A 23,732-nucleotide genomic window follows, 5' to 3' on the forward strand; every position below is an offset into this window, starting at 1 on the left:
TTTTACTCAAGTCTACTCTACTACTTGAGCCACAGCGTCACTTCTGGCCTTTTCTGTTTATGTGTCCTAAGGAATCCAACCCAGGGCTTCATGCATGCTAGGCAAGCACCATACCACTAAGCCACATTCCCAGCCCTAACATACATTTTTTGAACACTTTTTCTATAATTTTGTGTAGTTTTAGAACCCTTATTTAGGTTAAAAGTGAGAATGGCTATTAACAATCTGGACAGAAAGAGACTTAAAGATGCTTGTTAGGGCATCAGGAAGGAGCTAGTAAAGAAAAATAATTTGAAGCTGAGGGCAGTGTGGGATATAGCTGTACGTGACAGAGCATGGTCCCAAAGGAAGTATAAAGAAACAGGATCATAAGTATAATAGCTTATACAGAAGAGATACATGTTCTCATCAGGAAGAAAATGAGTAAAGAGCAATGAGGCTGTTTATAAATAGAAAAGGAGAAATTCTTAAACCACAACTGACTTCATTGTTCATTGAAGCATGAGATTGTGTGTTTGAGTAAAGAGGTAATGGTTGTGTAGATACTGAAACAGTGGGAGTGGTTGAGGTGATCCAGAAAAGAGCCTAACCAAGAGTAGAAAATTGGCAAGTGAAAAGAGGTGTCCAGAAAGAATAGAGATCATGGGTTTATGGTAGTGTGGGTCTTCTAGGCTCCTGCCCCTGAAGAGCTCAGCCCTCCTGGTGTAGATAGGGGAAAGGCAGGTTGTAGCATTGGTCTTATACTGTAGGTTTTGGAGGGCAGAATACCTAAATAAGGAAGCAGAGCTTCAAAAGACTGATGGTGATAAATTGTGGCCCATACCAGTAATCAATGAAGCAAAAAGGATGAGGCAGGAGGATCTTGAATTCAAGACTAACCTGTGCTATGCTGACTGGAGGTTAGGAAGAAAATTGGTCATACCAATCAAGTATTTGCTATGTTCCTTACCCCAAAATGTTATCTTCAGCTCCAATATCTCTCCTAAGTTATAGCTTTTTATTTTTCCTTTCTCTTTTTTTTTTTTAATTTATTCATTTGCTGGGCATCCATCCCCATTTGGATAACCATCTGGTACTTCACACTCAAATTTGAGGTTGAACTCATCTTCCCATTCAGATGACCTCTATTTCTTTTGGGAGCATTTACATCTTCTTAATTACCCAGAAATGAAATATTGTGATCTTCTTGCCCTTTATCTCCCATACATAATCACTGTCTTTGTAGCTTTTATACAATTGTCTTTTCCATCCACACTGCTTCCAGTCCACTGCCACCCTTCATTACATGTCCATAGTGTTGCAGTGGTCGTCCTCCTCACTCATTATTCTTCCAGCTGTACAAATCAGAGCTTAACTTTTAGAGTGGGGAGGCTCATTCAAAACTTAAGTCACTTCCCAACTCTGGCCACATTAATTTCCCATTGAATTCAAAGCCCATCCTAAGTGGCCCTGATCTACCTATCTAACTTAGTTTGTCCTTACATAATTATGTCTGCTGCTTTACATTAAAAACATCCTTAATGCTGGGCACTGGTGGCTAACACCTGTAATCCTAGCTACTCTGGAGGCTGAGATCTGAGGATTTCAGTTCAAAGCCAGCCTGGGCAGGGAAGTCTGTGAGACTCTAATCTCCAATAAACCACTCAGAAAACCGGAAGTGGAGCTGTGGCTCAAGAGGTAGAGTGCTAGCATTGAGCTGAAGAGCTGAGGGACCGTGCCCAGGCCCAGAGTTCAAGCCCCATGACGACAAAAAAAGAAAAAATCCTTGATAACATTATCACCTGTTCTGACTAAATCTTTATGAAGGGTCTCTCAATGTCACCCATGTCCTCAGGAGTGTAAAAATAATTATCTTACCAGCTTCAAGGAAAGAATCTTCATCATGTGCACCTTAGAATATTTTACTATGTGAATGTGCAGTGATATAATGTTATGACAATAAAAATGGAAGATAATTTAAGGGGAAAAGAAAATAATTATCTTCCTTATTTAAACTATTATAAATGAGACATCTCTTGTAGACAATTATCTTCTGCTTTATTACATAACTACATAAAAATATTTTCTACTCAGTTTTCTCCAGTAATGTAGTTAACTATTAAATGACTAGAACTTCACAAATGTATTCAGTTTAAAAACTTAGAGCATAACATCTGAGGGAAGCTGACATCTGAGGGAGGAGGACACAGAATCAGAGGGGAACAGGAAAATATACAACAGAGGGGCCCATCAGCTGCACTGGACATTGATGAAAATGAACTAAGCAACTCAAGGGCAGCAATGGGAATGAGGGAAAGAGGGAAGAGCTTACATTAAGCAAAAGGAAAGAAATGTACATATCACCCGATGTGGAAGAAATAGTTGTACTGTCAAAGCCCATAGAATTCACAGACATTATACACCATGATAATGACAACTTGCCTTTTGAAGGTTAAAGTGTATTTGTGACTTTAATATTACTCTAAATACTATGAGATTTATGAAACCACAATCTCAATAAAAAATTAAAAACAGTGTCATTGCTTATAGTTCTAGCTCTCAGAAAATGGAGGCAGGAGCATCTGAGCCCAAGGGTTCAGCATCACCTTGAGCGCAACATAAAAGGACCCCATCTAAAATCTTAACATCAGTGCCTCATCAACAAGTACTATACTTTAGAATCATATAAGAAGCTTAAAACAAAAGGTACTGATAGCTGATTGCTGATTGCAAGATTATGATCACTGGTCTTTTGTAGGGCTTAAACTAAAGTATTTTCTAAGTTCTTCAAGTGGTTCTAATTTGTGCAGAATTAAGAATTAGTTCTAGTGTTTACTGATGTAAAAAAAATGCTGTCAGTTCACATAGCTATACCACCAGGATTTGCTGTCTTCTAAAATCTTAATGATGTTGGAAAGAGCCTCCTAGCTATTAGAGAAAAAGGATGAACTCTTATTAGCATATTTTATTTTGTAGTGACATTCCGAGATGTATTTGAAGAACATATGCAAGTAGGCTTTGAAAATCATAAGACATACTCAGTTCTGCAAATGAATCAGATGTGTGAGCTGGTGCGGTCAGAAATACAGCCTGGCAGGAAGACTTCTGGGGTTAGTTGCTCATCTTCTACTGACTTACGTGACCTTAAGAAAGTCACTTGAACCTCAACTTGCAGTTACTACAATTTCCAGAAAGATTGAAGTCAAGTTAGTTTCACAAAGACAGAAATAGTGCAGATGTGGAAATCACTGATTTGTTTTGACTCAGTGGCTGAGATCCTGCTATGGGGAATAACTGGCAACAAGAATTTGCATCTTTAAGGGAAACAGACTCACTCCAATTTAGGAAGTCATTCATCAACTACTTAAAAGTACTTGAATTTTAAACTCAGCTCTGACCTCTTGGCACTTGTTTTCTTGTCTGTGGCAAAGCGGTTGGGACAGGTGAGGCTTTCTTTCTTCCTTTCCCTTCTTCCTTTCTTATTTACTTATTTTTACTGAGACAAAGTCTCAATATATACCCAGGAATGGCTTGAATTCTTAATCTTCTTGCCTTGCCTCAAGCCCCAATCTATGCTATTTTGTGAGAAAGAAAAGCTTCTCTGGGGAGGGTGTCATCAGTTGGATCCTTTTTCTGTTGGTTTATTTTTTTAATCTATTTTTATTTTAGAGATGATGTACAGAGAAGTTAGAATTACATAGGTCAGGTAATGAGTACATTTCTATCCAGTATTGTTACCTCCTCCTTTGTTTTTCCCCTACCATCCCTCCCCCTCCCTAGCTTCCCAACTCCTCCCCCCCCAAGTTATAAAGTTCATTTTCAACATAGTGTCATTGTACATCTCATGGTTACAATGGGCCAACCTGTATCCTTGTTTCAGCATTTTGTTATTTCCCTTCCCCTCCCCAAATTAGAAAAAAGGTATATGCAAGGTACAGGGCACCAGAATCAAATACAGTGACAACAGGGATTATACTATGGGGTGGATCCTTTTTCTAATGCCTATGCTGTTGTTTGATTTTTGGAGAGGAAGCCAGGGGCCACAGACTAGACAAATGTTTTCAGAGGCTTTCTCTTTAATGAACAATTTGAGTAGAAGAATTACATACAAAATTCTAATTATATTTGTCCTGTGTGTCCCTTTGAAAGCATATACTACTTTGGTATGTGTGTGTGTATGTATGTATGTGTGTGTGTGTCCATGTGTATCTGAGATAGGCATTTTTGGGAAATAGGTGGTGTTTATGTGAGCCCTCAACTTTCTGAAAGTAGGTAACATTTTGACCCTTTGTCATAGCTTTTTGTTTCATTCTTGAGTGTGACTGTATAGTTGTGAAGACAGGTATTTTGAAATAATACTGTTATCATTTAGCTCCTCTTCATGGAGAAGAAAATCCTAACTCATTTTTGGGTAAGGTGGTAACTGCTACTGCCATTCAGGAAAAAAAAAAAACTTGGTAGGTACCTTGGTGATTATGGTATTCCTTTTTAGTGTTCTTAATAATACCCTGGATAAAGGGAACAAAAATTAAAAATGAAATGACCTGGATAGGTTGAGACTTAAGTTAGTTAAAGAAATTAGGTCTTTAACCTTAAGTAAGACCTTTAGACTTTTTGCACGTTTTTAGTATCTTTAAATCATTATACAAAGGAGTTGCCATTCAACAAAGCAGATTAGGAATACAGTGCATCTTGATCAGTGTCACCCAACATTCTCACACCTCCATCCCCCTCCCTCAGAATCATCTACCCAGGTCTTTTTTTTTTTTTTTTTTTTGCCAGGCAGGGGCTTGAACTCAGGGCCTTGGGGACTGCCCCTGAGCTTCTTTTGCTCAAGGCTAGCGCTCTATCACTTGAGTCACAGTGCCCCTTCTGGCTTTTTCTGCTTATGTGGTACTGAAGAATAGAACCCAGGGCTTCATGCATGCTAGGCAAGCACTCTACCACTATGCCACCTTCCCAGCCAACTAGCCCATGCCATTTTTAAAAACACCTCAGGCAAACATAGTGCACACTGGTAGTCCCAGCACTCAGGAGGAAAGACGGGAGGATCAAGAATTCAAGCCACTTCTGAACATATACTGAGACTCCGTTAAAAAAAAAAAAAATGAGAGGAAGAAGGGAAAGGAAGAAAGCCTTGTCTGTCCCAGCAGGCTTTAGCTTTTTTTATTTTGTACCCTATAGTGTCAAGTACTGTATTTAATTGGTAAAGTGAGGGACATAATATGTGTGCCTGTCAACACTGAGGGTACTTTTGTTAACAGAAAGAAATCCTCAGCCAGGCACCAGTGGCTCACGCCTGTAATCCTAGCTACTCAGGATGGAGGTTCAAAGCCAGCAAGGGCAAGAAAAGACCAATAAACCAATAAACCATTAGAAAACTGGAAGTGGTGCTGTGGCTCAAGTGGTAGAGCGCTAGCCTTGAGCTGAAGAGCTGAGGAACAGCGCCCAGGCCCAGAGTTCAAGACCCATGACCCAACAACAACAACAACAAAAAAAAAAAACAGAAAGAAATCCTCTTACCTCCTCAGCTCCAGCATCTGGAGATTGAGTATATAGAACCTTCTCTTAACCCCATGTTGGGTTACAGCAGCCTGCCTCATCACTTTATTCAGGGTAAGCATCAAAACTGATTCCCCACTGGAACAGAACTCTGCATGAACCCAGTAATTTCTCAAATCTGATAGGTAAAATAAAGTATGTGGCTTTTCACTTCCTGTCCCTTCTTCCAACCCCAAACCATGTTTTCTGGTGGCATTTATTCACACAGATAATCTCACAGCTTTCTGGCGTGTAAGGAGTGTTGCCTGCCATCTGGGTTCTCTGGCTTTGGAAATCAGTGGGACCTCTCGGGACTGCCTTAGAAATGCTGCTACAGAACAATTTGAGGAACTGGCTCCAGGACATCTGTGAGGGATCACTTCATGCAGGTGCCTGATGTACTCGTCATATATATCACCCAGAATTATTCAAGCAATAATTCAGACTTGCTGTGATTTAGTGTTACAGAGGGGTGTATGATGAAAACACCCATGTGTTTCAGTGTGAGTGCAGTGAGTGAAGCAATAGGGATCAGAGTAAGGGACGCCATTTAAAATCCAAAGTTCACTACTATTGTTACACTACATGAAATGGTTATCATCAGTTGTTCAGTTTTCCTTGCTCAATAAACCAAAACTTTCCTATAGGTTTCTCTGTTGACAGACATAATTAAGCCTCAGAAATTACCTATCTGTCCCAAGTTTATACCTTAGTTTGTACAGCTTTAAATTTCTTTGCTTATAATTTATACTTAGTCACACGTAGATTTTTATGCCTCTCATCCCAGCTACCAGGGTGGTATAACTAGAAGTTTCAGGCCTTGGGGAAAAGCAGGACTTGAATACAAAAATAAAAAGGGCTGGGGTGTAACTCAAAGGGTAGAATACCTGCTTATAAGGCCATGAGTTCAAACTCCAGTACTTCCCAAAAAATAAAATCAGTTATCACACTTAAAACTTTGAAACTGGTTCTTACTACTATATATCATAAATCCTGTTAACCACATGTTGTTTGCTAGCTCAGAAATAACAAATGGAGGGTGCTTGTCCTAACCTGACTTGTGTTCCCTCTTTTTGATGTGGAACATATGTGGAGCAGTCAGCTAGGTAAAGGTCTTATCAATAAGATGCTGTTTGACACTTGGCTTTTTGCTTTTGTTGCCATGCCACTTACCATATGGTAAAGAATAAAAGCCTCTTGTCTTTTCAGGATTGAGGTTTGAACCAGTGAGAAGTTTCCTCTTGCTTGTGATTTGTACATTGCAGACTTTTATGATGTGTTTTCAAATTCTCTAGCACATAGATTGCTTTAAAATCATCCTTATTAGTGTTACTTTTAGAGGTATTTTCTGCAGAAACATGTTAAATATCAACTCTGGAGTATTACTGTTTTTTAAGCCCAGCCTCCATAGGCTGAGGCAGAAAGATCATAAGTCCAGCCAGAAGTTAGAAGCCAGCCTGGGTTACACAGCAAAAGTTTGTCACAGAGGGAAAAAAAAAGGCACATTACAATTAAAGTACACAGATAAAATGTCTCATAACTAATAATATGTAAAAGGATAAAGAGAAAACAAGGAGCCTGAGGAATTAATCCCAGCTGTTCAGGAAGTAAGATTAGGAAGACCAAGGTTCAAGGCCAGCCCAGGGGAAAAAAATTTTGATCTCATCTCAACTAATAACTGGGCCTGGCATCAGTGGTTCACCCCTGTAATCCTAGCTACTCAGGAATCTGAGGTCTGAGGATCATGGTTAGAAGTTCACCCCAGCAGAGAAGTCTATCAGACTGTAATTAACCACCAGAAAACCAGAAGTGGAGCAGTAGCTCAAAGTGTAGAGCACTAGCCTTGAGCAGAAGAGCTCAGGGACAGCAACCAGTTCAAGCCCCAGGATTAGCACTCCTCAGCCCCCTACCCCAAAAAAAGTTTTTAATTCTTTAGGTTAGAAATACCTCATTTAACAGAGCTCAGTGTGAATTTTTTTTTAAGCTTCCGTGTGAGGATATGCATCACTTCTAGCCGGCTGGCTGGCTTATTTCACATAATGTCCTCCACTTTATCCATTATGTAGTGACCTTCTTAGTCTCACATTTTTTTGTCTTGAGGGTCTGTTTTGTCAGATAAAAGTATAGTTATTTCTGCTTGTTTTGATTTGAATAGAATATCTAGTTTTCCATCCTTCCACTTCCACTCTGTTTCTTTACTGGTAAAATGGGTTTCTTATAGGCAGCATATTGTTTTGCTTTGATTCATTGTTCCATTTGATCTAATCTGTTGTTGAGTCCTTCAACTGTATTTTTTTGAGTTTGGTTCTTTTGCAAATCTTTTTCTTTCATAGCCTGTATTATCTTTCTATCATCTCTGTTCTGGATTTCATTGCACTATTTCATAATCATTCGTTTGTTTATTCAGGCTAGTACCAGGGTTTGGACTCAGGATTCCATATACAATCAGCTTGTAGCTAGTGCTCTACCAGACCTCCACCCTGGAGTTTTGCTGGTTAATTGGAGTCTCAAGGACTTCTCTACCCACATTTGCTCTAAACTACAGTCCTCTGGATATCAGCCTTCTGAACAACTAGGAGTAGAGAGAGGTGTGAGCCACCTGTGTTAGCTTCTTTTAAATTCTAAGACTTTCATCCATTTTAAATTGTTTGGAATATGTTACTAAAGAGTTTATTTTTTGGAGGCATCCTATTGCTTTTTTTCTCTGTGTTCCTACATTGGGATTTGCACTCTGGTGGACAGATTTCTCAGCCAGTTTTATCAATAGCCTTCTCAGTCAGCATTTTTCTCTTAAAGCTATGCCTTTGGGTTTGGGTACCAGTATGCTACACACTGTTGGCTTTCATGGTAGTAAGGTGCCATAGTGTACCATCCATATGAATTCCTGGGCAGTGATCCTGACAGTGTATAATGCGTCTGAAGAACACAGGAGTGGAGACACTGGCAATTTAGGCAGATGTGGTGTTAACAGCAGTGGGTATGGGGTGCTTTCTGTGTGGCAGCTCCTACAACATAGGAGTGGGGGCTTCCTCGGTGCCAGAGCCAGGGCTTGTGGCACTACAAGAGACCTTGTCCTCCGACCTAAGGAGGACATGAGGAGACATGTTAACAGGAACTGCAGCACATCTGCTGTGGTGATCGTGCTGTCCTGACAGTGTGTGGGTAGTGCAGGGCAGCGGTGGGAGCAGTGTAGGAGAGGCAGCGGCAGTGCAGGGCAGCAGTGGGAGCCATGTAGGAGAGACTGCAGCAGCAACCATACCGCTTCCCTCTGCTTCCCACAGATGGAGTGGTGGTACTCTCCAGGCCTTCTTTGGCTTCATGCACTCCAGGGACAGGGCAGAGGGAAGTGCCCAGAGTTCCCTGAGACCCCCTTAGCATGTCCCTGTAGGCAAAGCAGCAGTGCAAGTCTGACATTCTCCTTTCCTGTCTCATCAGTAACAGGTACCTGAATGCCTGTCTTGAGCCCTAGCATGGCACACATCTATATGCAAGCTGGATACATCCTTTATCTCAGAAAGCAAGCACCCTGGTCTCCCAGTTACTTGGACAATTTCAGATTACTTAAGTGGGCTTGCCAAGCCTGGAAGATTATATAAGCTTTTCAATAAGGAATGGTAGATAGTGTCTGCACTGATAAAGTTTTGTGGGACTCCTCCCCTATCTGTGGAATTGGAGTGGCAAATAACAAAGTATTTGGGTTTTCCTACTATTCTATTTGCCCAAAGAATCTGAATCTTCCAAGATTCCATTCTCTTGCTGATTTCCAGTATAGATTCTTCCATGGTCACTCATCTGAGAATGCAGCTAACACTATTTCTTTAGTTCTTTATAGCATAGAAAGTGAGTGTCAGACATTTACTTAACAACCTTGAACCTATACATTGCCCTTTTTTGGGGTGATACCAGTGTTTAAACTCAGATATTCTGCTCACTACCCAGGTGTTCTACCACCTGAGCCAAAACTCCATCCTTCATTGCTTTTAGTTATTTTGAGATAGAACCTCATATTCTAGCCTGGACTATGGTTCTCCTTTTTAACTTTCGACATAGCTGGAATGATAGGTATGAACCACCATGCCTAACCATTGGTTGAGCTGGAGTCTTTAAGTTCTTGCCCAGGCTGCTCTCAAACCACAGTCCTCTCAATATCCACCTCCAGAATAGCTGGAATAATAGCCATGAGCCACCACACCTGGCCTAGCTTACTCTTTTAAAAATCTGAACAACTTAAGTAGCTTAAGTGGCAGGGCCTGCAGTGTGTGACAGGCCCTGGGTTCAAAGGGGGGGCGGGGTGGAGAGGTAATAAAAATCTTGGTTATTCATAGTTCAGTGAAAATTAAAGAATCAATCCTTAAAGTATTTCAGACTGGGTAGAGAAAAGCTTATTCTGAAATTTTTGTAAACTCCTTATGAGACGTAATTTAGTGTTTTTAAAAATGTTTTCGTTTTATTCAAAAAGTAATCTTGCCTTTTACTGTCTTTAGTCAGGTGATTTAATCCAGACATTAGGCATAAATGTTTCCAACTAACCTGAGCCCCTCTCCACACTGCCATTCCCGAAGTGGAGGGAGGGAATTCTTCCTTTTATTCCCCGCCTTTTTTCCTAAGAGAAATTTAGCCGTTTTTGCTGGCATGATGTTCGTTATCTGAGTAGATCCAGTTTTTTAGATTTCCATACTTAACATTTGTTTGATCTTTCAGCCTTTCCTTCAGACTTCTCCACCTTTGCTAGTCAAGCTGCTTCTCTGGGACTTAGGTTAAAGAAACAAAGCCCTCCATAGCTGAAGATGGAAGCCTCCAGTTCTTTGCATATGCATCCACTTAGTATTTTTGGTCATTTCAGACTGACCCCAGCTCTTGGAATTCAGAAGCATTCTCCAAAGAATATGGTTTTTACACAGTTTATAACCACCTTGCTTGAAGAATTACATTTAAAAAATGAAGACCTTGAGAGTTTAACCATCATATTTAGAATGAGCTGTTAACCAGAATGGTGAGTTGGTTTTACTTTTTATATTGGACTTTGCGAGGGGAAAGGGAGGGGGGGCCTCCTGCATAATAGGCAAAATACTCTACCAGCCCCATATTGGAAATCTTTTTTTTTTTTTTTTGAGGCAGGTCTCAGGCTCTATAGCCAGGCCAGTCTTGAACTCATACTCCTCCTACTCCACTTCCCTAAGTGCTGGGATTACAGGTATGAACCACCACACCTCTTTGCTTGTTTGAAATTTTAAGAACCAAGAGCAAACCTCAAGGTGCCCTCAGCTTACTGAGGAAGGATGGGGTTTCCCACCCACGGCCTCAGTAACTTCCTATCTACTGCTTTGTGTCCCATCCTGTTGCTGTTCCTCCTTTGTAGGCTCTTATAGTTCTGTTTCTTGCATTCCATGGCCATTCCACGGCCATTCCACTCTTCCCAGGAAGTAGCAATTAACTTCGCCCGACTACTGTAGTGATGATGGAACATTCTTATTCTGCTGCCCCTTTCAGTGAAATTACCCTTGTCCCAGCCAACGCCTCCATCATCCCATATGCAGATAAACAGGTGAATTTACAGATCTGCTCTTGTTGGTTCTTAATCCTGATCCCAAATGCATAGCTCTCTACTAACCCCTTGCCTCTTTAAGAACTGACCATCACAATGTCTTCTAAGTCTTCCTTTCTTTCCCCATCCTCATTTCACATACTTCCATGTACTCAGTTATGGAATTGATTACTGAAGAGATTTGGTCAAAATTTACAAACGAGATCCTTCAGGAAGCATTTTTTCTTATTGAATATATTTTTTAAAAAAGAAAACTTTCTCATCTTTGTCTAATCTCTTCCACTGAAGCATATTTAGTATATATCGTTTTATTATTTGAATTTTTATAAAACAGTCTTCAAGCAGATCAGTTAGTACTTGCCAAGTGTTAGGAGGTATGTCTCCATGGCGGAGTGTTAGTATGCACAAGGCCCTGAGTTCAGTTCCTACCATCCTTTTCTTGAACCTGTTAGAAAACAGAAAATAAGGAATTGGCATAACTTCCTCAATCTTATGCTCTTTGGCCTTTTCAGGTGATGCTGAGGACTCTGTAAAAGTATATTCTTTCACTTCAGGAGTAAGCGCAGGATGGTTATGTAAGCATAGCGGTCAGAGGTCCTTTAGGAGATGTTGGATTTTTTTTTTTTTTTTTTTTTTTTTTTTTGTCGGTCGTGGGGCTTGAACTCTGGGCCTGGGCGCTGTCCCTCAGCTCTTCAGCTCAAAGCGAGCGCTCTACCACTTGAGCTACAGCGCCACTTCCGGTTTTCTGGTGGTTTATTGGAGATAGGAGTCTCACGGTCTCTCCTGCCCGGGCTGGCTTTGAACCGCGATCCTCAGATCTCAGCCTCCTGAGTAGCTAGGATTACAGGCGTGAGCCACCAGCGCCCGGCTGAGATGTTGGATTTTTTAAGTGACATAGATCTGATTAATTAATCATTCCTTAGTTCAGATTTTTCAAATGAGAAATGGAGATGGTTGTTAGGTGGAATTTTTTGTTCACATATTTTGTAAACCAAGGTAAACTTGAATCAGGATTTTATGACAAGGGATGAGGGAAAGAACAGGGAATTTTCCATTAGCTAGATCAAGGCCTACTGTGCACCTGGGGCACTGACACTACAAATGGGAGAGAAATGGAACACATTGGGAAGACAGCACAGTGTCGACAGTAGCTGGTAAAATACTTTTTTTTTTTTTTTTTTTTTTTTTTTTTTTGTGAACACACTGTACACAGAGGGGTTACAATTACATGGGCAGGTTAATGCGTACATTTCTTATCAAGCATTGCAGCCTCCTCCTTTGTTTACCCTTCACATCCTTTCCCAGCCCCCCTCACCCCCCCAATCTTCCCCACCTTCCCCCCCTCCCCCCGCCCCCCCCCCCCCCGCACCAACATTGTAAAGCTCGTTTTCGACATGACAACTTGTACTTCTCATTGTTGCAACAGGTCCACCTGTATCCTTAAACAACTTGTTTTTCCCCATCTCCTCTACAAGTTATACTGACATCAAATATAGTAAAAGCAGGGGTTATACTGTGGAGGAGTGGTAAAATACTTTTAAAGAATGTTTTTGGTGGAATCTTTTTTGTTTTACTCAGTAGGTTTTAAAAACAGCATTGTATTTTTATTTTTTGTTTATTTTTTGCCAGTCCTGGGGCTTGAACTCAGGACCTGGGCGCTGTTCCTGAGCTTCTTTGGCTCAAGACTAGCATTCTACCACTTGAGGCATGTGGCACTTCTAGTTGTTGTTTTGTTTTCTGTGTATGTGGTACTGAGGAATTGAACCCAGGGCTTCATGCATCCTAGGCAAGTACTTTACCACTAAGACATACTCCCAGCCCCTTAAAAAATGTTCTAAATAGCCTGTTTGTTTCAGATATAATTCAGGAAGACAGAAGGTCAATACCTACTCAACCATGTCTAGAATTCCAGCCACCCAATAATCATGGTCTGATGGTAAACAATGGATCCTGGTTTTGTTCCAAGAAAGATCTTCACCTTCTCAGGACGTTGCAGTCCCTAACTTCAGAGGAGAACCATTTCTGCAAGAGAATAACTGAGTTCTACAGCCTCTAGCTACAGACCTAGTATTTTTATTTTAGAAATACTGGAATTTTAAATTGCAATTTGGATGAATGTTCATTTTTCTTATAGTACTCTTATTCATGCTATATGCAAGTTCTCTATCATTTGAACTTTTGTTGGTGTTGTTATTTAAAGATAAGGTTCAAAGCCATCTTGAGAACTCTGAACCCACAAGTAGCTGGCATTCAAGGGTGTACCTTAATACCTAGCTTGAATGAATATTCTCTAACTTTTTTTGGATAATTCCAGCTTGTAACAGTTGTTTGGTAAATGTAACCTAAGACCTTAAGATGTGTATTTTAAAAAAACACAAAAACTCTATAACCTACCAATGGTTGATGTTAGTAATGTTAGCTACTCAAGAGGCTGAGATCTGAAGGAACACAATTTGAAAACAGCTGGAAAAAAGATCTGAGTAGACCTTTTTGCTTAGCATATGGAAAGACCATCACTAGCCATCAAGAAAAAGCTAAAATGAAGTACCACTTCATGCTTGCCAGAGTGAGGCCATGAAAAACCAGAGCCCTCATACATTGCCAGTAGAAATGCAAAAATGACTTGGCTCCTTTGGAAAACAGTTGGTCCATTTCTTTCTTGAAAAGTTAAATATAGTTTATCATATTACTCCCCAATTCTGTTTGGTATTTTCTTTCACCTTAAAGGAAATGAAAAAGTATGTAAGTGCAAAGAATTTTAGGTAAATGTACATAAAAGTGCTATTACTATTTTGTGTGTGTCCCACTCCTGGGGCTTAATCTCAGGGCCCAGGTACTATACCTAAGCTTGTTTTGCTCAAGTCTAGTGCTCTACCATTTACACCACAGCTCCGCTTTCAGCTTTTGGGGTAATTGGAAGGAGTAAGAGCAACTCCAGACATGGAAGTTTATGACTGGGCTCAGTGGTGCACATTTGTTATCTCAACTACAAGGACTGATGTAGTATGTGGCTGACATCCCAGCGACAGGGAAGCAATCTGTGTTGGAAATAACCAGCACAAAAAAGGGCTGGAGGTGTGGCCCAAATAGCCTATCTGGAAAGCACCAGACTCTTGAATTCAATCCCAGTAATGTAGAGAGAAGGAAAAAGTCCACTGGTCAGACACTGAAGATGCAACAATAAAGACTTATCACTGTTCTTAAAATCTTGAGCCTGCCTGTAGGATGGGTCACAGCTAGAGAACCATTTTGGTAATAAACTGTATGGTCACACCACCGAAAAGGTGCAGAGTCTGCTGGCAGAGGGAAGGGGACTTACAGGACCTAGAAATATAGGGCAGAGGGTTACGGTAATCCACACAATCAGGAGGACAAGAAGGGAAGGTACAATCCAGACAGCACCACTGGAAAGACCCAGTGGAACATCATGTAACTAACTCCCGGACCTATTCTCCTAAAATCACAGAAGCCTGAAATTGGAAAGTGCTCAGAAGAGCATCAAACATGATTAACAAGTGTCAGCTGGGATCGGAGCCTCTCTTAAGGAGCAGAACTCTTGAAATGTGTTTCCAAACACATGGGAAAGAAAATGACTCAAACTACAATTGAAAAGGAAGGACCTCACAGAGCTGAGCACTGGCCACGCAGGCTCAAGGAGCCGCTGTCCCAAGGAGGCAGCTGTGGTGCTCTCCATGGCATCTAGAGGTGGCATTCCTACTGATGAGGACCACACTACTGGATTGAAAAGGGAATCATGATTACCACACGAAAGGGACTCAACCCTTACAATACGCTGGCCCCCAGAGCAGCTTCAGGCACCAAGGAAGGCCCTAATTTGGCTCCATCCATCAGCAGTAAGCTGCATCTGTGAAGACAACTGTACTGTCATCTGGGTCTGACTACACGAAGGGGAAAACTCAGCCATGTCCAAGTTGGTGTCACACTAGATTGCCAAATGAACCCCGTACTAGAATGTGCTAGTGTGTTCTTAGAATGTGCTGTTAAAAGGGCTTGATATGTGGCTTAGTATGGAGTGCTTGCCTAGCATGCATGAAGCCCTGGGTTCTATTCCTCAGTACCACATACACAGAAAAACAGAAGTAGCGCTGTGTCCAGGCCCTAAGTTCAAGCCCCAGGACTGGCAAAAAAAAAAAAAAAAGTGCTGTTAAGTTTCTTCTTTCCAATAAGGACTAACCATTGCTTTGATTTCTCCCCCTTCCTCCCCAAAAAAACGTACCAAGTTAATTTCTGTGATCCTTTCTCCTTCCTACCTTCTCTATTCCTGTACTTTTTCTAGAACCTTGGTAATACCCTGAGCTCCAGCTTACCCAAGCTCTCAGAATTATCATGTAAACTCTGCCCTGTGCCTTCAACCTTGGCAAGTTTGACAGCTAGTTCCCCAGGACCTTCTGCCGGCAGAGCTAGATCCCCAGGTGGCATTGTTACTGAAGCAGCATCACCTTCCATAAGGTACAACCTCCAGGTTTTCTTGTAAAGTTCAAGTTTCAAAGAACAGGGAAGATGCTGTTGCTCTTTCAGGGAAGAAGATGGGTTCTGGGGAAGCTTTTACTACAAACATCAATAGTGTGATCGAGTTTCACTTTCTATTTAAGAACTCCAGGAAACAGTTCATGTGTGTGAATACTCAGAGTAATTACTTTCTTATAAATTTTGCCCTTTGTTTCTATTTTCATAAGATCTTCAAACTAAAAACCAGGCATGGTGGTACACACCTGTAATCCCAGCACTCAGGCTGAGATAGAAGGATTCTTGCACAGAGGGGTTTTCAATTCAGTGTGTCAGTTTATGAGTTACAGTGCATCTTTATCAGTGTCGTCTTTCATAATTCTCCCTCATCTCTCCCAACCCTACCCATTCCCTGAATAGACAGGAGGAGTCTCAGTTCAAGGCTGGTTTGAGCTTCATACCAGACCCCTGACTGGGGATATAGTTCAGTGGGAGAACACTTGCATAGCATGCATAAGGCCTCAGGTTCAACAGCCAACATGCACATTCACATGCACGTGCATGTGCGTGCACGGGGCTTTGCTTCAGGAGAAAAAAGCAAGATCCCATTAGGTTTAACCTACTTAATGAAGTCTTTTCAACATACTCAGCATCTTGTCATAAATCATGCTCAATAGCAAGTCCACTTTTTTTCTCACTAGGGAACAAAATCAACTTCTTAAATATTTGCATACAATACAACTAAGGAAAATGACACTATTTTGAATGAATCTCAGTCTGGAAAATCTTCAATAGCTTCTTGCCCTGGTAGAAAAAAAAAGGATGTCCACAAACCCATCTCTGCTAGATGTGCAGCAGCACCTGGAAGATGGAGGCAGGGCAGGGACTGCTGAGTGCTGCCTTGTGACTAACATTCCTGAAGGAATGTCCTCAGCTACTGTTCCCCCTAAAGCTCCCTTCCAAATGAAACTAACAAGAGAAAAACTTGTAGCCAGGCTCAGACCTGTAATCCTGGCTACTCGGGAGGCTGAGATCTAAAGATCATAGTTCAAAACCAAACAGGGCAGGAAAGTTAATTCTTGTCTTCAATTAACCAGCAAAAACCTGGATGGAAGTGGAACTGTGGCTCAAGTGGTAGAGCACCAATCTTAAGCAAAAAGCTCAGGGACAGTGCCCAGGCCTGAGTTCAAGCCCAGGACCAACACACACACACAAACTTGTGAAAAGTCTCCATGGCTGTCCAGCTTCTATAAATTGTCAGGCCTCTGCTTGTCTTCCTCTTGGGGAAAACCAAGTAATAAACATTTTGGAAAACTGATTACCAGTGAAGGAAATGGGAATGGCATGACTAGTGAAAGTGGCACAGGAGCTCTTCCCTCTGAACCATGTGGCCTCACCTCTGGCCTATAAGAAAACCCACTCCAAGAGGTGATAGTTTTCATCTTGCTTCCTAGAAACCTCTTCAGTCATAACCTAAGCAAAAGAGAAGAATGCATAACTTAAGTAGAAAGCTAGCCAACTTACAACATCTTCAGGAAATTTTGCACTCCCTTAGGGCTTGCAAAAACCCCCATGTCTTGCAGACCAAAAGCAAATTCTCCATCACCTAGTTCTAGGTTACATAATTAGAGTAGAAACTGGTTATTTTCTAACATGCAGACAGACACAAGATGACAATGCTTGTATTGAGATAAGCAGGAAAAGTCCAGCCCTGCAGGAATGCCTAGCTGATCCCTACCTGCTAGGCCACATAGCCAAAGCAGAATCTGCTTCATTTGGGCACTGTGAGGTGAACACACAGATAATTCATATAATATCGTGTCATAATGTGTAGGGCTTTTCAGAGGGGAAAAAATGACTAACATCATCTTGCTTGCTCCCCCATCTTTATTCCTTTCGTAGCTTTCTCTCAGTGTCCCATTAACAATTACCATCTTTCGGGAAAAATTTACTGATTTTTAGAGAACCCCATACATTGTCAAAGTCATCCAGAATGGCTCTCATCTTTATTTTCCACCTTGAGCTTCCAGATAAGATCGTCTTTGTACAGAGTTTTGCCATTACACTGAAGTAAGCATAAATCCTCTCACTTTAAAATTAGGTCCAGGGGACTGGGAAGGTGGCTCAGTGGTAGAGTGCTAGCTTTGCATGCATGAGGCCCTGGGTTTGATTCCTCAGCACCACATAAGCAGAAAAAGCCAGAAGTGGTGCTGTGGCTCAAGTGGTAGAGTACTTGAGCTGAAGAGCTGAAGGACAGCACCCAGGCCCAGAGTTCAGGTCCCACAACCAACAAAAAATAATTAATTAATTAATTAATTAATTAAATTAGGGCCAAAGAAGGTAGTCAGCCAGTTTTGGCACAGCAACTGCTAGAACCCGTTTCTCAAAAACTCCTTGTCTGTGACTTATCCCACTAAGCAAGGAAGAATAAGGAAACAACAAGAGTAGAGAGACAACATACAGAATAGGAGAGAAAAAAAATCACAAACCTGAAAAGAGGTTAATATTCAAAATAAGGAATTCCAAAACTCAAAAGCAATTTCTTTGCTAACCCAATTTTTAAACATGAGAAATAGGCCTAAATATTTCTCAAGAGAAGACCCAAATATCCTACAGGAATATAAACAACTTTAACATCACTAATAATCAAGAAAATGTAAACCAGAAACAAAATGAGATGCCACTTAAGTAAGAATTGCCATTATCAAAAGGGCACAGATCCCTGATTAGAAACAATGGTTTGGCCTTTCTGGGAAACAGAAAAATCTGAGGTGCCTGAAAGCAGGAAGAGCAGAGGTCTAATAAGATGAAAAGTGGAACAGTGCTGTGTGAGGAAAGGCTTTGGGCTGTGATAGGAAGTTTGGAAGCTACAAATTGAAGTTGGGAAATGACAAGACCTTTTACAAAGACCACTGGGCACTACAAAGCTGGAAAGAGGCAGAGGGTGGCAAAGAGGCCAGCTTCAGGGAACTGAATGAACCCAACAGGAGATAGAAAGTGAGAGAAGTGGATGCATTCGGAGAGTATTTTTTCACAAATCAGAGGTAAGACTTGCATTGGGTGAACTGGGGAATAAGATGGTAATTAACGAAGAGTTGCTAAAATGGGCAGATCCAAAAGCAGGAAGATCAGCCTGGGTTGAACAAGGCCTCCTGAGAAGGCAGAATGGAGGAGAGCTGGACTTGAGAGGTGAGCAAACTGGTGAAGAAAACAGGAGGCTCACATTTCAAAATCAAGGCAGTGAGAGTGAACATCCACAGTTTGGGGGGCTTGCTACCTTGGAGTATCATTTGTTGGGAGATAAACAAAAGACTAAGTAGAGTGAAATAGGAGCACACTGGATCATGCAGAGTGCACCCTGTGCCTCCCCATACCTAATCCCCAGAGCAACAATACCTTGAGCTTCCTACCAAGCCACTGCATCTGAGTCCTTTCTCCACATTGTCATTAGATGCAGTGCTCACTGACTGGCCCATGTCAAGGTGACTGGTGACTAAGTGAGGTGGGAGCAGGAGCAGGTCCTTGGCACATTCCCCATCCGTGGAAGACATGGTAATGGCTAATACTCTATAAATGCTTTGGACAAGAAAATGATCCATAACCTCTGAGCTGGAGGCATCAGCTGGCCTGTCAAGGTGATGGATTTTGCCAGAGCCATATGGGAAGCAACTCCAGGCTTATCACCCACCAAACCTGGAGCCACGCCTCCGCCACCTCCTCCACCTTCCCTTCTTCTCACATGTCTAGCAGCCAGAATGTCCTGTATCCCCTGGTGCCTCAAATGCCAGCCTCTCTAACAGGCCCCCTGCCTTGGACTGGAACAGTACTGCCTGCCTGCGGCTCCACTTCAGCCACGAACTCACGGCTGCCTCCCATACCCTGCAACAGCAGTGGACACTATGGGTATTTTGATGTTGTTTACTTAACAAATAAATGACTGGCCATGATGTGAATTTGGGGGATGAAACAACAACAATAAGACTCAATGTGGGGCTGGGAAGGTGGCTCAGTGGTAGAGCACTTGCCTTGCATGCATGAGGCCCCTGGGTTCGATTCCTCAGCACCACATAAACAAAAAGAAAAAAAGCCAGAAGTGGTGCTGTGGCTCAAGTGGTAGAGCACTAGCCTTGAGCTGAAGAGCTGAGGGACAGCGCCCAGGCCCAGAGTTCAAGCCCCACGACCGGACCAAAAAAAAAAAAAAAAAAAAACCAACAACAGTGTCTAATCAGCTCCCCTCTAAGGCTGACCACGCCCTCCAAGGAGACAACAATGCCTTTTACTTGATTTTGTGTTACAGAGCAGGGCACTTTTCCTATATGTTCAAAGCATTCACACTTCACAGTAAGCATCTTATATTTTACAGATGAAGAAAACAGAAGTCAGATAACTTAAGGTCACACTGCAAACAGTCATTCCTCCCACCCAGAGCGGACTGATCCCAAAGCCCTCAGCCTTTTATGTCATAGACCTAGAGTGCTTCCGTGGGCAAAGTCACCAGATCGACCACCTGCCACGAGACAGAGCAATACAGCAACTCTTTAGCTCACCCTCCCACATTAACAGGAAGCTGTTTATCAGATTAACAACCCTCCTGATCCCACAGCAGAGAGCAAGGCTTGAGGAAACACAACTGGGCTTGGCTAGCCCTTGTGTGTGGGCCAAGGACACAGGAATGTCTCAGCCTTGGAGCAGGAGGTCACCTATGTATAGCTCCTTACCTATGGGTCACCATGTGTCCTCTGCCATCACGGTCAGCATCTAATGACGGGAAGAACACAAGATTTGGAACCAGATAGACATGTTTGAGTTCAGGCTTTGTGTCCTTAGACAAGCCACTCAATCCCCGGAGACTGAATTCCTTTAGCTGGAACACAGCTCCATGCCATCTCCTTCAGGGCATTGATTAAGATGACATATTTAGGTAACCTACTATAGAATTGGCACCTAGCAGTGCTCGCAAGCCAAGAGCTCTGCTAGCTATGCAGGATGGCCATTACAGGTTCCACTTGTCAGGTGAGCAAACTGAGTTGTCACCAGATTGAGTGGCCCATAGATATAAGAAGTATGCCAAGGCGGGAGCTGGTGGCTCATACCTGTAATCCTACTCAGGAGGATGAGATCTGAGCCACCCCAGGGACTCCAATAAACCACTAGAAAACTGGAAGTGGCGCTGTGGCTCAAGTGGTAGAGCACTAGCCTTTGAGCTGAAGAGTTGAGGGACAGTGCCCAGGCCCAGAGTTCAGCCCCACGACTGACAAAAATAAAAAAGGTGTGCCATGGTTTTTTTCTACAACTTTTTATCTCCCCAAAAGCAAAAACAACTTTCCTCTCCCCAAAACTGCTCAATGTTGCCTCCAATGTGTAGCTGTGCAGGTCCTACTCATCTCCTGCTCCCCTTCCCCAAAATCTTGTCATGTCTGTTTCTCTGCACACGCCTCATCATAAGGCAAATAGGTCAGGAAGAATGAATAGGAGATCAACAGAATGGGCGGTATACAGTTCTCTCCACAGCTCTCGGTGAAGAATCATGACTCACCTGAGCTCTTTTATGAGGGCCAGATGCTGAGCATGTCTGAATTGCTTCAAACTACTGCTTCTTCAGTCTATTAGTGGTAGGGAGAACACCCAACATCCCTATATATTTATAGATTTACCAGGAAACATGTTATATTATATTCCAATCAGGATTTACCACAAGCCAAGAGTACCACACCTAATGAGTAGGCCCAACCCAGCCCATTGTCAACAGATAAAGTCCATTTCAAACATAAAAGATTTTAAATCAAAATGGATGTTAGAACATGATTCTTGGCACTGTAGAGTAGCTGGTGCTCCCTCCAGCAACAAAGTGAGTTGCTTTGGTGCTTCATCTTGGATGCTTTAGGAGAAAGGCAATAAAGCCTCCAAAGGATTATAGGTGGAGTGACCTCTATACAGATTGCATCTGCACCCCTTTGGGAACTTCTGGTGTGTCCTCTGCCCACCCAAGGCTCAGTCTCTGGTTGACACGTCAGCCAGCAGTTCTGATCTCAATACATGCATTGTGCTGGGACAGCTTAAATACTCCAACTCCGGAGATTTGTGTTGGCCCCATATCCAGAGGATATATATTTTGTAGTTTCTAGTCACCTTCCAATATAGCAGCTCTCTTATTTGTTCTCTCTGTTAGTTAGCTTTCTGTCACTGTGAACAAATACGTGGGATCAAGAAGTACAGGTTTATTCGTGATCATTTACCCTTGTTGCTTTGGGTCTGTGGAAGCACTGTACATTGCAGCAGAATACAGATGGAGGAGGCCTAATCACTTTATGGAGCCAGGAAGCAAAGAGAGGGACAAGAAGGCAACCACATCCTAATATCCTCTTTAATTCAATATTTAAAAGATACTGAAGGTTCCACCACCTCCCAATAGCACCAAATGACAACCAGGTGTGGTTGCACATGCCTGAAAACCTAGCAATTCAGAAGGTGAAGATGGGAAAATTGAACTTTGAATCTAGCCTTGGCAAAAGAAAGTTTGTGAGCTACCCATAACAGTAAATAAGCCAGGCATTTTGGCACATACCTGTTAGTCCAGCTAAGTCAGAGGCATAGGTAGAAAGATCACGACTGGAGGCTAGACCAAGTTTTAAAAAGAAAGAAAAAGCATGAGACCATATACTGGAAAAAAAAATAGAACATAGGGCTGGGAAGGTGGCTCAGTGGTAGAGTGCTTGCCTTGCATGCATGAGACCCTGGGTTTGATTCCGCAGCACCACATTAGCAAAAAGAAAAAAGCTGGAAGTGGCACTGTGGCTCAAGTGGTAGAGTGCTAGCCTTGAGCTGAAGAGCTGAGGGACAGTGCCTAGGCCCAGAGTTCAGGCTCCACGACCGGACCCAAAAAAAAAAAAAAAAAACAAAAAGGGCTCAGTGGTAGAACACCCCCTGCCTAGCAAGTATGAGACCCTATGTTCAAGCTCTGGTATTTCCAAAAAAATAAAAAATAAATTTTAAAATAAATACTAAAGCATTCTTCCCCTAGTCTCCAAAGATTCATGCCCAGCTCAATGCAAAATGCACCTAACCCATCCACAAGGACCAGCATTCTAACACTTCCATCATTACTCAGAAGTCCAAAGTCTCCTCCAAGGCCCAAAGCAAACTCAGCTGTTAGCCCCAGTAAAAATCAGAAGGTTACACACTTCTGAGGTTCCTGGGCACACAGTAAACATTGCCATTACAAAAGAGGGAAAGAGAAATCACGTGGTGCAAAGCAAGACAGAAAACTCAATCCTAAGTTTCCAGGTTCCGCCTGCAGGGCACACTGGAGCAGAATGAGGGCTCACGGGGCTTGCATGGCCCCTCCAGGATGGTCTCTCTTGCCGTGTCCACGTGACCATTCTCTCAGACGAGTTCTGCAGTTACCCTACAGCTTCTCTTGGAGAGCATTCCAGAGTCCTGGCATCGCCAACTTCCTGTGTTCTCCATCACAGCTTCAGTCTCAGACATCACCATTAGGGACCCTGAGCTACCACTCTGCCTGGCCTCTCAGGCCTTCCTTCAAAATCTCAACAAAAGCCCCTACAGCCCTCAAGATTGCTGCATTCTAATGCCTGCAACCAAGACCACCAAGGTCTATGGCTATACTAAGACCTACTTGAACCCCTGATACTAATCTCGGGGAAGCAGTTCTCTACCCTCTCTGAGGGAGCATGGTGCCCTGAGGCTCTGTTCTCAAATGAAAGTCTTAAAAAAAAAAAAAAAAAGTTTACACATTTACACATGTAAGCCTGACGGTAGAATCCTGGGAGATTCCTGAGATGCTCTGTAGGCATCTTTATTATTCCAGTACCAACACTTTCCTTTTTAATGATACTAATCTGTCCTGGTCAGCATCTTTAAACGTGGTAGCATGTCCAAAGTCCCAGTAGAGTCTCAAAAAATATATATTCTTCCCTCTCCCTTTTCTCCCCACATGTCTTCTCCTTCCTCTCCCTTTTACAGTCCCAATCTCTCTCCCTTCTTTTCTGGCCAGCTGGAGTTTTCCAAAATTTTCAGCTTTGATCCCCTTTGCTGATTGTCATGGTAAATTTGGCTTATCAACCAGTAATACCTATGCCATGTCGGAATGTTGTGCTCACTTGGAATTTCCTCTGCCAAATAAACTAGTCCATCAGCTTTAAACATTTGCCATGATAAAACATGGGTGGCATCTAGTCTA

The 23,732-nt window shown here is 42.3% G+C and overlaps 1 protein-coding gene across 5 annotated transcripts in view; it reads left to right on the forward strand.

Annotated features, from left to right (window-relative positions):
- Rpap2 (RNA polymerase II associated protein 2) overlaps nt 1–13,762 on the forward strand; it is a 68,007-nt gene extending 54,245 nt beyond the window's left edge. For 2 of the 5 annotated variants that reach the window (XM_070007656.1, XM_070007657.1), the window contains exons 12-13: nt 10,364–10,513; nt 12,922–13,762. In XM_070007656.1, coding sequence (XP_069863757.1) covers nt 10,364–10,505 — 142 coding nt within the window. In that variant the 3' untranslated portion in view covers nt 10,506–10,513; nt 12,922–13,762. The other 3 variants (XR_011368782.1, XR_011368783.1, XM_070007658.1) reach the window with 3 other exon arrangements.
- Nucleotides 13,763–23,732: the final 9,970 nt, after the last annotated feature.

The sequence above is a fragment of the Dipodomys merriami genome, unplaced genomic scaffold (assembly GCF_024711535.1).
Source record: "Dipodomys merriami isolate MVZ:Mamm:240054 unplaced genomic scaffold, mDipMer1.0.p SCAF_7, whole genome shotgun sequence".
Lineage (NCBI taxonomy): Eukaryota > Metazoa > Chordata > Mammalia > Rodentia > Heteromyidae > Dipodomys > Dipodomys merriami.